Source organism: Dermochelys coriacea, chromosome 4 (assembly GCF_009764565.3).
Source record: "Dermochelys coriacea isolate rDerCor1 chromosome 4, rDerCor1.pri.v4, whole genome shotgun sequence".
NCBI lineage: Eukaryota > Metazoa > Chordata > Testudines > Dermochelyidae > Dermochelys > Dermochelys coriacea.
In genome coordinates, this window is record NC_050071.1 from 11,040,709 (window position 1) to 11,057,371 (window position 16,663).

The following is a 16,663-nucleotide window of genomic DNA, read 5'->3' on the forward strand; positions in this document are numbered from 1 at the left end:
AGAAGTTTCCTACAGCAGCAAGCCAGCATGCCTACAGCAGCAGATACAGTCATATCAGCCAGCAATGAAATCCTACAGGAATTTAGCCCCAGTCAGGTCCCATCTTCATGGGCAATATGGTCCTCTGGTGCACTAGTGACCATAGTGTCTTGTGCCCTCTCCAAGAGGGACAACATTTGTAGGCTGCTGTGTTTCTCCCCTCTTCTCCAGGAGGGGATCCTTGCCTGGGCATGCCTCAAGAACTCTTAAGGTGGAGACACTATACTGGCCTTTACTGAGGTTTAGTAACACTAAATACCCCTGGGTGGGTTGTAAGAAACCTAGAACCTCTGGATCTTAATGCATGATCCTCTACTGCCAGAGGCTAGAGTCATGGCTCTTAGCCAAGGCTGTATCAGACCATGACTGGCTGACTGCTTGCAGAGGCCAGACTGTACATATAGCCCTGGAAATGCTCACTACTGGTCAACTGGAGTCCCACCAGCCATGGACTCCCTACTGTGGGGAAAAGGAAAGAGCTCCCTGCCCTGACATCTACAAAGCAGATTGCTCTGGATGACAAGAGCATGCTCTCAAGTAGCTTTTGGAGACTCCCTCATGCCCCTTTAGGGGATTAACAGATGCAGCTGTGCCCATACCAGTACAGTTCTGTCCATCAGCCTGGAGAACCCATCCAGCACCACAAGAACACCTCACACCCCAGCTGGTGTCAGTACATTTCTCCACGCAGCCTCCATTGCTCAGAGAGCAATTTTTGCCTGCATAAAAAAGGGAACAAGCCTTGACATGTGAAGTTGTGTTTAGAGGCTTCCTCACAGTATGTTACACTTCAGTCTATGAGTAATTCTACAGCAGAAAGACATAGCAAACTGTTCCATTACCACAAGTACTGCGTTCGTCAGTCCCATCTAGACAGTCTTCTGCCTTGTTGCACATTAAAGATTCCAGGATGCATTTCCCCTCATCACACTGGATCATGCCTTCTGGGCAGTGGGCTGAGAGAAGATATCAAGTTATGAGATGCTCTGCTACTGCCCTCACTTGCAAGAAATAATTGTTGCCACACATTCAGAGAGGTTATCTGACAGACTCCTTGGACAAAAGCCATTAAGGGCAAGTTGATAAGAACTTTAGTTTCTGATGCTAGCTATTTTCCTGACTGAGGCTATGCCAAGGCTCTGTGGAAGTTTGCATTTGGAGTCCTGATGCATCAGGTAACTTTCAATTAAAGTATTAAAGTTTGTTTTCACTACTCTGATTTAGCAAGTTGGACATGAAACATTCCCAATTGTTCACTCCTGCTGCTTACTCCTAGGCTAGGTCATTGTGACATTACAATGATTGCTGTGAAAAGCAGGCTGTCAGAAGTTCAACTCATTTCAGATTGTAATTAAGGAGTAGATTGCTTAGGATGTGAGCTAAGCTGGATACAGATGCAGCACATGGCAAGAGTGGCTCATCAGGACCGACTGCTTCAGAAGAAAGTTACCATGTGGTCCATAATTATGGAATGGGGTATGGAGTTGCACCTCAGCTGTCTGAGGACTAAACTTACTCCATGTAGTAGGAATAAGTAAGTAAGAGCTAGAGTTTGCCTATGGAGAGCAAGGCCTTCTAGGCCTGTTTATGGAAATTCACCACATGGATGAGGTGTCCAGACACCGAAGGGGACAACTCCATTTTAGTTGTTTCATCTCCGTTTAGATCTAGAGGACTAATTTGCAAGAGCACCTTGTTAGGGCATGTGTGTGTAATAACAGTCTTAATCATTACCTGTTATCTCAGAGGCTGTCCAGGGAGACTGGCCATAAGCAATAGCCAGGCCTGACAGTACAAGTCTTAGCAATGTTTCATTAAAGTGGTGGAAGATACCTGAATAGTGTCAAGTCAGGTTCTCCCCCCTCCAATTCCCCAGACTATGGGTGTGGGTCTACATAGCATTTGAGCTAGTGGGAGTAAGTGTCCCATGATGGGATGTTACACTTAGGTAGTCAGGGTTCAGATAGTTTTGGGCTCTGAAATTCATCTCCTTCCCTAGGGCTTCAGAGGAAGAGCTCCTGCCTAAGCTGCACTTGAAGTACTGTCTATACAGACATTTTTAGAATACTAGCCTAAGTCTAATTGGCTCATGATGGGAGGGCTCACTCCCATTAATTCAGATGCTGTGTAGATATACAGCATTAGTTTTCCCTTCTGACCCCATCACAGCAAGATGAAAAGTTTTATTGCCACTAAGGTTTAAGTGGCTAGAGGTGGATTCAGCATAGGATTTTAGGTAAATTAGAGATGGCCATTTGGTTGGCCAGTTACTTTGTTCTTGTACATGTCAAAAAAAAAATACCATTACCAGTTACATACCACAGACTTCTTCATCTGAAGAATCTCCACAGTTGTTGATGCTATTACACTTCCAGTCCTCCATAATGCATACTTTGTTCTTACATTGCCACTGTCCTGGTAGACAGTGGTTCTGGGGACAGTTTGCTTCATCTGAACCATCTTCACAATCTTTGTGGAGGTCACAGATCTCCCAAGGATCAATACATTGAGAACTCCCCCAACATGGAACTTTTCTGTCTCTACAGACTATCATAAGAGGAGACAACAGGTTACCATAACAGCAGTTTACCAACTAAATTCTGGTTTGGTCAGGTATAAAGGGACTAGTGGCTTATTGGATAAGGAAGAAGTTGTTGAAATCTCTTATCTGTCCAGTGTTCTGTGACAGTGATAAATTTCAGATACTAATCTGTAGTTGGGAGGAAGACTCCTTCAGCAGGATTTTGGCCATTTCAGTTTCCCCTCACATTTAAGAGGCACCCTTGTTTTCTCTAAGCCCCCATTGCTACCTTGAAGTTTAAGCATCTAGTGTCTAGTAGCTTTCACTTGCTGAAGCCTCAAGTTTTGCTTGGCAGAGACATGAGCGGTATCTTCAACAGGTCAATATCTAGTTACTAGACATTAGAAAACAGTAAGCAAGAACAATCCTACAGCAAGTGAACACCAGGAAACTTGGTTAGACCAGTGGTAAGAGTTGTTTGAACAACATTCCTGCACTTTTAAAAAAAAAAAAAGCCAGCCATGTGCCAGACTAGGCATCCCAGGTGATAAGCACCCTGGGGTCCAGTGAAGTAAGTTTACAGGATTGAGAGTTGCTTCATTAAGAGGCTCCCACTAAGTCAGTCTTGGAAAAAGGGCCCAGTACAATAGTACTGGGCAGTTGAATAGTGTTATTTACCTGAATAAAGAGCCCTCACTAAATATCAGGTCACCCATTGAGTTGGTCTTTGCCTACAGTCCAGTTACAAGTAAGCCATTCCTTGCACAACATGGGAGGTGAAATTTGTTCATACTAAAGAGCTCAGACACTCACATTTGAGTCATCTAAGTTGGGACTCTGTTGCGTGGCTTGTAAAAAAACCCAGCCTCTTGGTCTTCAGGGAGGCAATTGCAGTCTTAAACCACCCCTCCCCCCAAAAAAGCTAGTGGTTCTAAAGCACTGCTCTGCCAAGCAGAGTGGAGATGCCCACCACTTCCCCAGAAAGCTAACTGGTAGTATAGGTGCCCAACACTCAGGGCAGGGAAGAGGGCCTACCAGGCTATGCCATTCAGTTATCAGATATGGATTATGATCCCCCTCATCCAGAAAGCCAATGTTGTCTGGATTTCCAGAGGGGGACAGAAAGCAGCAGACTCCTTCCTTCTGCATTTCTGACATTAGATGCATTCCTAGAATCCTCACTCTGCAGGAGAAATTTCAGTGTGAGGAATCACAGCTCAGCTAATCTCTAGTTCTAGAGGTCTGCTGCACCTGAGCATGCATCCAGTAGTCAGATCTTTGCTGTTAAAGCAAGTAGTTGATGGAGCATCTGCAAACTACATTGCTAGATACACTGCCTCCAAGTATCTGTATTGATAAGCTTAGTGCAATACATACCACAGTTTCTTTCATCTGAGCCATCTATGCAGTCACTGGTACCATCACAGAGCCAGCTACTAGAAATGCACCCTCCATTGTCACACTGCCATGTATTTGGGTCACCACGACATGCTGCTTCTGAATAGCAAGAAGGAAAGACAGGAAAGTCTTTAACAGCTGTGACATTGCAAGGCAAGTCACTATTGCTGCCCTGTCAATTGTATGATACTGCTATCCTGTGGGCATGCTGGACCCTTCCAGTCTAGAGAAGAGAAACCAAGCATTTAACTGCTAGGCTAATGCCACTAGCATGATGTTGCAGCAGTCCAATTTGCCTCAGATAGCCACTGCTTGCTTGATGACTAGAGCTGGTTTAAAAAAAAACAAACCCTTGTAGATTTCAGTCATTTTGCAGGGTTTGAAGGAGATCTATTTTCTGAAGTTTCCCATCATGAAATGAAAGTCAAAATGCTTACCACCCAGTTTGTGGTAAACACAAATGTTGGCCAATAGAAGTGGCAAGTTTTGGAAACAAAGTCTTTTTAAAGGGCAACTTCAATAGAGATTAAAGTAGCCCTAGTAAATAGCTTTGCAACTGCTCCATCCTACAGATTCCAAGGCACACTTTGGTCTGAAATTTAGGTTTTAGAGTCCAAGCTTCAGTGAAGACTTTTCCCCACAACAGAACGGAAAAACTGGACAGCCATGTGGTTTTAGAGTGTAAGACTATTAGACCAGCCTCCATATTTGTTCACCTACTCCAATATTTCATAGATCTGGAGTACTGAAAGCTAGATTTAAGCTTCCGCAATGATTGAGACAGGCCTTTGTTTTGGAGCCCAAGAAGGTTTCATTGCCCATGAGTAACAAGTTATGTTCCAGATAAAACTCCTCCCAGACAGCAGGCCCAAGAACGCCCCATAGCCTAGTCTTTATTCTCGGAGCCATCAAGGGCTGAGGGAAGCTTTAATAGAGTGTTAGTGGGAAGCCAAGTCAGAGGTTTTGTGCATAGAGCTATGCAGAATACCAGTCTTCACCTAAGAGGTGCCCTTAATTGTAGGCTTGGGGAGCCCCAGTTCATCAGAAGCCTTGCATGTCTGCACTTGTGCAGCCACTTACAGCAGTCAACATGCAAGCTTCACTCATTGAGCTCAGCAGCTGTTAGTCCTGCTCGACAACTGTAGCTGCCACTTCTTGCCACATCCTGGTGATGCGGGGGTCCTGCATCTGGCATTTTGGACTATACATATCCATCAGCTGCGCATTGACTATACAAAGCCAGTGCCTGCTTTGGCTGAACTCTTCAGTTACTTTGGTAGCTCTTTGGATTAAAATTTTAAGAGTTGAAAACTAGCGGACCTGCAGAGCAACAGAACTCCTAGTATTCTTTCAGCTGCTTGCCTGAGAGTTAGTGCTAGCAGGGAGACTGGAATTTCCTTTAATGCTGGAGAGAAAGTGCCACAGGGGTTACCCTGTTATACACAAACATGTTCTCAACACCTGTACAGGTGACATAACAGCCACTAGTGTCAATATTCAGTGTAGTGCAATTGAGGTAGCACATTTAGTTTCCTCTCTGGCATTAGAGATCTGTCAGCCATCCTTACTGAACAAGGCCTATGGAATTTATTTAATCCCCCCCTGCCCATACACAGATGCTCCACCTTATATTTAGGTGCTTGCCAGGGCAGGAGAGACTCCTCTGCAATCAAGGAAGGAATGTCCTTTGAGTAGGGGACAAGAAGCCTACTCAACTTGCAGTTAAGGGCATCAGCTAAAGTTTACACTTTTGTAAAAGTGACCTCAAATATGCATGACCACATTTAGATAACAGAGGAAGCCTTGAGTAGATTGCAAGCCTGTAGGCTTGCAAACATAAGAAATGGTGCTAAAATCTGAAACAACTTCCAGTATTTTCATTGTTCCAAAGATGAAAGAGTTACACTAAACTGAATCCTATTAAATTAGGAGTGGTAAGGAAGTTTTGCTAGTCTAGTTCCAGGTGCTGGAAAGTATGTGGATGTGGTAACAATGCCCAAATAGAACCCAACTTTCATTAACACTGGTAGTCCACCACAGCTTGTGTCTATCTGCTTCAGCTGGAGAATCATTCCCCATCATCAAGATCTTAATTAGGATTGTATTAAAGGACACTTTGGCAGAATCTCAAGTTAGGTGCAGTCAAGAAGTTTTCTGGACTGTAGTAACTACTACTATTAGTTCTACTAACAGGGCAGTAACAAGGCTGCTATACTTAATTCATTCTTGAACAAGTATTTCATGGTTTGAGATGGCATAGCTGGAGAACTCGTCAGGCTAGAGGAGAGAAGTTTAATTTAGCCAGTTGAAACCTACCTAATGTTTGAGCCCCTGGTTATTTAAAGCCAGTGGGGTTTTTGTATTTTCCTTTTGGTCAATATTCAACCTTTCTATAGGCTGAAGGGCTTTTATATAGGACTCTCGTCTCCAAGTACTCAGTGTTGTGTGACTAGAGTCAGGAGACTAATTCTTACATAAGTTCTCATTTGTAATTAGCATACAGCTCAATAGCATTCACCACCATGTATTTAACATGTTTCCACACCCCCTTTAGGGCTTATGTCCTGCCCCCCAGTCCTGTTGGTGTCAAGGTTTGGTGCCAGCCATTTTGAAATTTATATTTGAATAGGGGGAAAATGTTGTATGCTTGTGCTTTGATATGTTTGGTTGATTGTTTAGAGAAAAAGGTTGAAAGAGAACAAGAGTTTAAAGATTAAAGAAAGCTTTGGTAAGGTTTAGAGGGGAAAAAAAGGAAAGGTATTAAAGAGGACAGATTTTTTGCTTAGGTTTAGTAAGGAGAGATGATTTTAAAGGCCTGGTTTGGCATGTTTAAGAATAAAAAGATTGAAATAAATTAAAAATGTTTAAACTTAAAAAAGTTAGCTTAAGAAGAACATGTGGCAAAAAAGGGAATTTTATAGACTTTACCATGTGCTTACTAAACAAATATAAAGGTTGGTTAATAAAGAAGCATTTATTAAAAGTTAAAGATAGGGTAAAGAAAAGCCCCTTTGCAAAAGATGCCACATGGTTGGGTCAGAGAGATCTTGCCCTTGCAGGTGTTACTGAGGAAAAGGTTCACAACACGCTCAGGCTAGTTACCACCAAGCACTTCCCCCCCTCCCCCACTGTGTAGCACTTTTATATAGGTGCTTTAATAAAGCTTAAAATCATAAGCCCTTGGCATAAAACATAGGGGAAAAAACTTCTAAAGACTGTTACTAACATTGGTCCTTTTTTTAGGAAGGGCAATTTGAAGAATTATGCTTTTGCAGCAAAGCCACAGTTAGCAAAAACAGCGTGAGAGAGTCAGTGGATCAGAGGTAAGGCAGCTGCTTCTTCCCCCACTTTTTAACAAGTTCAAATGAAAGTCATTAAGTCTAAATGCATCCAATGAAGTGAGCTGTAGCTCACGAAAGCTTATGCTCCAATAAATTTGTTAGTCTAAGGTGCCACAAGTACTCCTTTTCTTTTTATTAAGTTTAATATAGCTTTCACATGGATTTGTTAAAGAGTGGGGAGGAAAATAGACTTCTCTCTGATCCACTGGATTACAGAATAAGGGGAATATAAGCTAGCTGTTACTAAAGTTCTGTGGTGTTTCTCCATGATTTTTTTTAAGTGGAAACTTTTAAAAATGTTAAATAAAGGGCTGTCTTCATATAAGCTTGTTTTTAAAGTGTTTATTCCTTTACAAAAGATATAACTTTCACTTGTATTTGTTAAAAAGTGTGTGGGGGGGGGGGGGGGGAAGAAGCAGCCTTCTTATCTCTGATCCACTGACTCTCACATGCCATTTTTGCTAAGCATAATGCTTCAAATTGCCCTCAACAACAACAAAAAAAACCCCAGTTTAAGAAGTTTTTCCCCTATGTTTTAGGTCAAGAGTTTAAGATTAAGCTTTATTAAAGCACCTATATAAAAGTGCTACACAGTGGGGAAGTGCTTGGAGACTACTAGCCTGAGGGGTTGTGAACCTTGGGAGCTCTGGGTAAGATCTGACTCAACCATGTGCTGAGTATCTTCACCCTTTGCAAAGGGGCTCTTTTCCCTTATTTTTTTTTTAACTTTTAAAATGCTCTTTTCTTACCTACCCTTATATCTATTTTAAATGCTTCTTTATTAAATAAAGCTTTATATTTTTACCATGTACTTACTAAACAGTCTGCTTTATAAAATTCCCTTTCTTCCATGTGTTTTTTAACTCACTTTAAATTTCAAAAAAATTCTTTAACATGCCAAACTAAGCTTTTAAAATGGCCTCCTTTTGTAAGGAGACTAAAAATCTTCCTCCTCTTTAATAACCTTTCCTCCCCACCCCAACCTTACCAACCCTCTATTTTCAACCTCTCTAAACCACCAACCAAATGTCTGCTTGTGCTTTGATACAACTTTTCCCCTATTCAAACAAATTTTTTTCAAAATAGCCAACACCAATGGAAATGGGAACAGAGGGCAGGACTTAAGCCCTAAAGGGGGTGTGGAAACCTGTCAAAATACATGGTGATGAATGCTATTGAGCCGTATATTACTGCAATAGATCAGATGGGTTGCATTTCTGTTAGCATGTACCTCTCTACTAGGAATGAGGTGTTGGTAGCCACAAAACTCACCACAGTGCTCATCAGTCCCATCTGGGCACTCTTGTTCTCCATTACAAAGCCACACGAAAGGAATACATTTCTCTCCACACGCAGCCTGCTGCAAGGCATGACAATTTCTTTTACCTGCCAAGAAACGGATGTACAAGGCTGGAGTCAGAGTGTAGGCAGCCTGCAAGGTTCAAAAACTAGAGACACTCAGTTGTAAGTGTTTGTTCCAGCAGGAGCAATATATTGCTGCAGCACAGAGGAAGATCAGACTTGGCAGCCCTTGAAGAATCTAAAGAAGATGGACAACCTGGACTGATTTGAGAGGTGGCAGCAAAGTGGCAAGACCACCAGTTGGACACATGCTAGTTACAGATTAGGATTGATAGCTATTCCTGGTCCTTGGGGAGGGGAGGCAAAAGTCTACATCTGATACCTTGCTGTTGGGATGCCATGGCATATTAGTCTTTAACCAAGGCTCCTCCTTCGTTTCTGAATATATAGTCCAGAAAGCAGTCTGGTCAGGACTGCTAGGGTCACCCAAGACTAGAGGAGTTCAATGGTCAAGTCTGATGCCTTGGGAGGGAGTATACTAGCATCAGTCAGTTAATAGCCATTTGAACCATACACTTGTGTATGGAGTAATGCTCTTCTGCTAAAGGTGGCACCCAGGGCCCTTAGCACTTCCTGCTGCAGGACCAGGTCTATATCAGCCCCATACCAGATATAACAGCCCAAAGGGCAGACTGGATAGATTCTTGTGAGCCTGGAAGCAGGATGCAAGACATATCAAGCTAGTCTGTCATACACTAGTGACTGGGAATGTTCCTCTCTAGCTAGCATCTGTGCTTTCTCGCTTTGTTACAAGAGGTTTGATTGGGCCTTCAGTACCTTGCCATGCTATTTCACACCAAGAGCAATAGAAACAGGTCACGGTATGGGCCTCCAACTCTAAAGACTAGTAGTGTTCCACTAGAGGCCAAATGAGGGACTGTTAAACTGCCCATTATGCAGCATCAGCTACATTAAGAGCCAGTTTTAATATGACTAGAGACAGCTGCTCCTTAGAGCCTCAGCACCACAGAGGTAATGCACACGGCTGGAGACAGCCCTGTTACCGCCCCAGCGGGCCTGCTTTGCCCATTGGCCTCATCAGACTGGCCGATCCTAGCAGGAAGGCATATGCAACTTGGTCTCCCTCCAGCTGCCACCCCAAGGAGCAAGGTGTGAAAAAAAAGCAGAGGCAGTGTTATTCTTTCCTTCTGACAGCATACAGCCAAGTTAAAGGGTAGCATGTAGGGGCTTGGTGAGGTCCCCGCTTGCCCTACCATACTGAAGTGCTTGAACCCTCAGTAAGTGGTACACTACAGCAGTGGTTCTCAGCCTTTTTTCCCCCCATTTGCAGACCTGCAAAAAATTTCCAGTGGAGGTGAGGACCCCTTTGGAAATCCTAGATGGGTCTGCAGACACAGGTTGAGAACCTCTGCAGTACAGCACACCCACCTTCAGATACAGCTGCGCTGTTGGCTAGCGGTCACTGGACAGAGCCATTGTGTTAGAATTGGACATACACAAGGGCTTCACATTGCATGATACAAGAGCACTGTGTCCACAGTGGTTTTCAACCTCTTCATTTGCAGACCCCTTTGGAAATCTATTGTCTGTATACAGGGGCAGCGAGTTATATATGCTCATGGTGCCTGGGATCCAGCAATATTCAGGGCCCAGAGGCCCAGCTCCACCAGTGTTTGGGGCCTGGTCTCCCCCCCACCATGTTCCCCAGCCTCCACTTCCTACCCCCACTCACATCCCCCAGTCTACAGCTCAGGCTGACTCTGCTCTGCCAGCTCCCTGCATCAACTGCTGCCACAGTGTCCTAGTGCCCCCCCATTCACTGATGGCAGGGCAGGCTGCCCTTACACCCCTAGTCTCTTCAATGCCCAAAACCCCTCAGCCCCAGCCAGAGCCCTCATCCCCCTGCACCCTAATCCTTTGTCCCAATCCTGAGCCCCCTCCCACACCCCAAACTCCCTCCCAGAGCCTGCACCCTAATCCCCAGCCCATGGCCTGCACCCCAAACCTCCTCCCCCTCACCAAAATTCCCTCCCAGAGCCTTAGGCAGGTGGGGGGGGGTGTTCTGGGCACCACCAACATTTCTACAAACCTACCACATGTCTTGAAGTCTGGTCAGTCAGTTTTCAGTCTTAACTCTTTCACAGACCCCTTCAACATAGTCTGCAAGCCCCCAGGGGGTCCATGGGCCACAGGTTAAAACTACTGGTCTAGGACACTTGAGGTTTCCCCAACCCCACGTGTGACCGCAGGTCTTGGCATCTGCTCCAGGATCATCTTTTTACCATGTGCGTTCCCATTATCCCCATCACACTTTGGCTCAGGGGACCTTCACCATAGACGACAGACTATGCAAACTAAGAAAAACCACCCCCCTGGCATTCAACCCTGCCCCAGGAGGCAGCAGGGGCACCAATAGTCTCCCTCTCACACAGGAGCCTCGTTAAGGGAGGGGAACCTTGCAAGTCCCCTGAACTAAGCTAGTTTGGGTCCAGAGTCGATGCCCAATGCAGTTAAGCAGGCAAGTGCTGCAAGCCAGCCCAAAAGCGATCCCGAGAGTTCACAGCCAGGGCAGCCCTGGCACCTAATCGAGCAGGGCAGCCGCGGAAGCTCCCCGAAATGAGCACCTGGAGTGAGAACAACTCCCGGCTCGGGGGGGGGCAAGCCAGGGACCCCGCCTCCAAGCCCTGCCCGCCCCGCAGCCTCACGCTGCCCCCGCCCCATGCCGGGACCCCCCAGCCCGCTCACCTGTGCCGGGCGGCGAGCGGCAGCAGCCGGCGGCGAGGGCCAGGAGCAGCAGGCGGAGCGCGGCGCGCCGCATGGTGCGGGAGGCAGGAAGGGAGCGCGAGGAGCCAGGGCGCGCGGCGGGGCTTTAACCCCGGGCCCGGGCCCCCATTGGGCCGGGCGGGAGCAGCCGGGCGTCAATCGCCGGCCGGGGCCTCGCCGCTCCCACCCGGCGCGGGAGCAGGGGGATGCGGCTCTCGCTGGCCGCTCACAGAGCCAGGGGCTCCCCCTCCCTGCCCTGCCTGGCGTACAGCTGAGCCCCCCCGCCCCTCCCGGCTGTGACCCTCCCTCCTCTGCCCCCCGCCCCGCCTGGCTGTGACCCCCCCTCCTCTGCCCCCCCGCCCCGCCTGGCACACCGCTGAGCCCCCCCGCCCCTCCCGGCTGTGACCCCCCCTCCTCTGCCCCCCCGCCCCGCCTGGCTGTGACCCCCCCTCCTCTGCCCCCCCCGCCCCGCCTGGCACACCGCTGTGCCCCCCTCCCTGCTCTGCCTGGCTGTGACCCCCCCGACCCCCCGCCCCGCCTGGCACACCGCTGTGCCCCCCCGCCCCTCCTGGCTGTGACCCCCCCTCCTCTGCCCCCCCGCCCCTCCCGGCTGTGACCCCCCCTCCTCTGCCCCCCCGCCCCGCCTGGCACACCGCTGAGCCCCCCCGCCCCTCCCGGCTGTGACCCCCCCTGCCCCCCCGCCCCGCCTGGCACACCGCTGAGCCCCCCCGCCCCTCCCGGCTGTGACCCCCCCTGCCCCCCCGCCCCGCCTGGCACACCGCTGAGCCCCCCCCGCCCCTCCTGGCTGTGACCCCCCCTCCTCTGCCCCCCCGCCCCGCCTGGCTGTGACCCCCCCTCCTCTGCCCCCCCGCCCCGCCTGGCACACCGCTGTGCCCCCCTCCCTGCTCTGCCTGGCATATAGCTGAGCCCCCCCCGCCCCTCCCGGCTGTGACCCCCCCTCCTCTGCCCCCCCGCCCCTCCCGGCTGTGACCCCCCCTGCCCCCCCGCCCCGCCTGGCACACCGCTGTGCCCCCCTCCCTGCTCTGCCTGGCTGTGACCCCCCCGACCCCCCGCCCCGCCTGGCACACCGCTGTGCCCCCCCGCCCCTCCTGGCTGTGACCCCCCCTCCTCTGCCCCCCCGCCCCTCCCGGCTCTGACCCCCCCTGCCCCCCCGCCCCGCCTGGCACACCGCTGAGCCCCCCCCGCCCCTCCCGGCTGTGACCCCCCCTCCTCTGCCCCCCCGCCCCTCCCGGCTGTGACCCCCCCTGCCCCCCCCGCCCCGCCTGGCATACCGCTGTGCCCCCCCTCCCTGCCCTGCCTGGCATATAGCTGAGCCCCCCCCGCCCCTCCTGCCCGTGACCCCCCTCCTCTGCCCCCCCGCCCCGCCTGGCATACCGCTGTGCCCCCCCTCCCTGCCCTGCCTGGCTGTAACCCCCCCGACCCCCCCGCCCCGCCTGGCATACCGCTGTGCCCCCCCTCCCCTGCCCTGCCTGGCACACCGCTGTGCCCCCCTCCCTGCCCTGCCTGGCATATAGCTGTGCCCCCCCGCCCCTCCTGGCCGTGACCCCCCTCCTCTGCCCCCCCGCCCCGCCTGGCATACCGCTGTGCCCCCCCTCTCTGCCCTGCCTGGCATATAGCTGAGCCCCCCCCGGCTCTGACCCCCCCTGCCCCCCCGCCCCGCCTGGCATACCGCTGTGCCCCCCTCCCTGCCCTGCCTGGCATATAGCTGTGCCCCCCCCGCCCCTCCTGGCTGTGACCCCCCTGCCCCCCCACCCCGCCTGGCATACCGCTGTGCCCCCCTCCCTGCCCTGCCTGGCATATAGCTGTGCCCCCCCGCCCCTCCTGGCTGTGACGCCCCCTGGCCCCCCGCCCAGCCTGGCATACCGCTGTGCCCCCCTCCCTGCTCTGCCTGGCATATAGCTGAGCCCCCCCCGCCCCTCCTGGCTGTGATCCCCCCGCCCCTGCCCTGCCTGGCATATACCTGAGCCCCTCCTGCCCGTGACCCCCCCGCCCCGCCTGGCATACCGCTGTGCCCCCCCTCCCTGCCCTGCCTGGCATATAGCTGAGCCCCCCCCCGCCCCGCCTGGCATACCGCTGTGCCCCCCCCGCCCAGCCCTGCCTGGCATATAGCTGTGCCCCCCCGCCCCTCCTGGCCGTGACCCCCCTCCTCTGCCGCCCCGCCTGGCATACCGCTGTGCCCCCCCTCCCCTGCCCTGCCTGGCATAATGCTGAGCCCCCCCCGCCCCTCCTGCCCGTGACCCCCCCCGCCCCGCCTGTCATACTGCTGTGCCCCCCCCCACCCAACCCTGCCTGGCATATACCTGAGCCCCCCCCGCCCCGCCTGGCATACCGCTGTGCCCCCCCCGCCCAGCCCTGCCTGGCATATAGCTGAGCCCCCTCCTGCCCGTGACCCCCCTCCTCTTCCCCCCTGCACCGCCTGGCATACCGCTGTGCCCCCCCTCCCTGCCCTGCCTGGCATATAGCTGAGCCCCCCCCCCAGCTGTGACCTCACCTGCCCCCCCGCCCCGCCTGGCACACCGCTGTGCCCCCCTCCCTGCCCTGCCTGGCATATAGCTGTGCCCCCCCCGCCCCTCTTGGCCGTGACCACCCTCCTCTGCCCCCCCCGCCCCGCCTGGCATACCGCTGTGCCCCCCCTCCCTGCCCTGCCTGGCATATAGCTGAGCCCCCCCCCCGGCTCTGACACCCCCTGCCCCCCCACCCCGCCTGGCACACCGCTGTGCCCCCCTCCCTGCCCTGCCTGGCATATAGCTGTGCCCCCCCCGCCCCTCCTGGCCGTGACCCCCCTCCTCTGCCCCCCCGCCCCGCCTGGCATACCGCTGTGCCCCCCCTCTCTGCCCTGCCTGGCATATAGCTGAGCCCCCCCCGGCTCTGACCCCCCCTTCCCCCCCGCCCCGCCTGGCATACCGCTCTGCCCCCCTCCCTGCCCTGCCTGTCATATAGCTGTGCCCCCCCGCCCCTCCTGGCTGTGACCCCCCTGCCCCCCCGCCCCGCCTGGCATACCGCTGTGCCCCCTCCCTGCCCTGCCTGGCATATAGCTGAGCCCCCCCCGCCCCTCCTGCCCGTGACCCCCCTCCTCTGCCCCCCCGCCCCGCCTGGCATACCGCTGTGCCCCCCCTCCCTGCCCTGCCTGGCTGTGACCCCCCCGACCCCCCGCCCTGCCTGGCATACCGCTGTGCCCCCGCCGCCCCTCCTGCCCGTGACCCCCCTCCTCTGCCGCCCCGCCTGGCACACCGCTGTGCCCCCCCTCCCCTGCCCTGCCTGGCATATAGATGAGCCCCCCCCCGCCTCTCCTGGCTGTGACCCCCCTGCCCCCCGCCCCGCCTGGCATACCGCTGTGCCCCCCCTCCCCTGCCCTGCCTGGCATATAGCTGAGCCCCCCCCGCCCCTCCTGGCTGTGACCCCCCCGCCCCGCCTGGCATACCGCTGTGCCCCCCCCCGCCCAGCCCTGCCTGGCATATACCTGAGCCCCCCCCGCCCCGCCTGGCATACCGCTGTGCCCCCCCGCCCCTGCCCTGCCTGGCATATAGCTGAGCCCCTCCTGCCCATGACCCCCCCGCCCCGCCTGGCATACTGCTGTGCCCCCCCCGCCCAGCCCTGCCTGGCATATACCTGAGCCCCCCCCGCCCCGCCTGGCATACCGCTGTGCCCCCCCGCCCCTGCCCTGCCTGGCATATAGCTGAGCCCCTCCTGCCCATGACCCCCCCGCCCCGCCTGGCATACTGCTGTGCCCCCCCCGCCCAGCCCTGCCTGGCATATACCTGAGCCCCCCCCGCCCCGCCTGGCATACCGCTGTGCCCCCCCGCCCAGCCCTGCCTGGCATATAGCTGAGCCCCCTCCTGCCCGAGACCCCCCTCCTCTTCCCCCCTGCCCCGCCTGGCATACCGCTGTGCCCCCCCTCCCCTCCCCTGCCCTGCCTGGCATATAGCTGTGCCCCCCGTCCCTCCTGGCTGTGACCCCCCCTGCCCCCCCCCGCCCCACCTGGCATACCGCTGTGCCCCCCCCACCCCTGCCCTGCCTGGCATATAGCTGAGCCCCCCCTGCCCCTCCTGCCCGTGACCCCCCTCCCCGGCCCCCCGCCCCGTCTTGCATACCGCTGTGCCCCCCCCGCCCAGCCCTGCCTGGCATATAGCTGAGCCCCCCCCGCCTCTCCTGGCTGTGACCCCCCTCTCCTGCCCCGCCCCTCCTGGCATACCGCTGTGCCCCCCCGCCCTGCCCTGCCTGGCATATAGCCGTGCCTGCCACCACCCCGCCTGGCATACCGCTGTGCCCCCCCTGCCTGCCCCGCCTGGCATACCACTATGCCCCCCCACCCTGCTCCACCTGGCATACTACTGTGCCCCCCTGCCCTGCCCTGCCCTGCCTGTCATATAGCCATGCCCCCCACCACCCCACCTGGCATACCACTGTGCCCCCCCACCTGGCATACCACTGTGCCCTTCCTGTCCTGCCCCACCTGGCATACCGCTGTGCCCCCCCACCATGCCTGACATACTGCTGTGGCCCCCCTGCCCTGACCCACCTGGCATACAGCTGTGCCCCCCACCCTGCCTGGCATACCGCTGTGCCCCCCCTGCCCTGCCCCGCCTGGCATACCGCTGTGCCCCCCCACCCTGCCTGGCAGACAGCCATCCACCTCTGCCCCACCTGGCAGACAGCCGTGCCCCCCCACTCTGCTCCTCCTGGCATATAGCTTTGCCCCCCTGCCCTGCCTGGCGGACAGCTGTACCAGCAGTGCCAGGGGCTCCCTCTTGCACTGTCTGGCATACAGGTTTGCCCCCAGTGCCAAGGGCTCCCCTTTTTTTCTGGCTGGCAGACAGCTGTGCCCCCACTGCCAGGGGCGCCATCCTGTCGTGTCCCGACTGGCATACAGCTGTGCTCCCAGTGCCAGGGGCTCTGGAAAAAGGTGGTTAAAGATGGGTGTCCAACCTTAGAGGTCACTTGTGAGGGTTTGAACGCCTGCTGCCTGGGCTGGGATGGGTCACACGGCATCATGCTGTTTCGTGATTATCTTTGTGCCCAGTGTCATGGCCCAGATCCGGGAAGGGTCTTAGGCGTTGCAGTGCTGGGGGTCACAGCACCGAACTTTTAGACCCCTGGAAAGTCACAGGAATGGCACTGAGATCCACAACGCTGAGTTTGGTACCCAGGCTTCCCAGACAACAAATGGGGGCAGATGGGCACCTGCCAACGAGCTTCACTGAAGCCAGTTCACAAGGTGAGGAGCCACCTTGGCCAGACAGTGGGAGATGTCTAGGAG

The 16,663-nt window shown here is 54.3% G+C and overlaps 1 protein-coding gene across 2 annotated transcripts in view; it reads right to left on the reverse strand.

Annotated features, from left to right (window-relative positions):
- LOC119855222 (prolow-density lipoprotein receptor-related protein 1-like) overlaps positions 1-11,546 on the reverse strand; it is a 42,626-nt gene extending 31,080 nt beyond the window's left edge. The window contains exons 1-6 of one of the 2 annotated variants that reach the window (XM_038400886.2): positions 11,368-11,546; positions 8,572-8,685; positions 3,938-4,057; positions 2,359-2,586; positions 882-995; positions 639-758 (exon numbers count right to left, since the gene is read on the reverse strand). In XM_038400886.2, the coding sequence (XP_038256814.1) occupies positions 639-758; positions 882-995; positions 2,359-2,586; positions 3,938-4,057; positions 8,572-8,685; positions 11,368-11,440 (769 nt within the window). In that variant the 5' untranslated portion in view covers positions 11,441-11,546. Of the gene's footprint in view, positions 1-638; positions 759-881; positions 996-2,358; positions 2,587-3,937; positions 4,058-8,571; positions 8,689-11,367 lie in introns of both variants that reach the window. The other variant, XM_043513263.1, reaches the window with a different exon arrangement.
- Between the last annotated feature and the right edge of the window lie 5,117 nt (positions 11,547-16,663).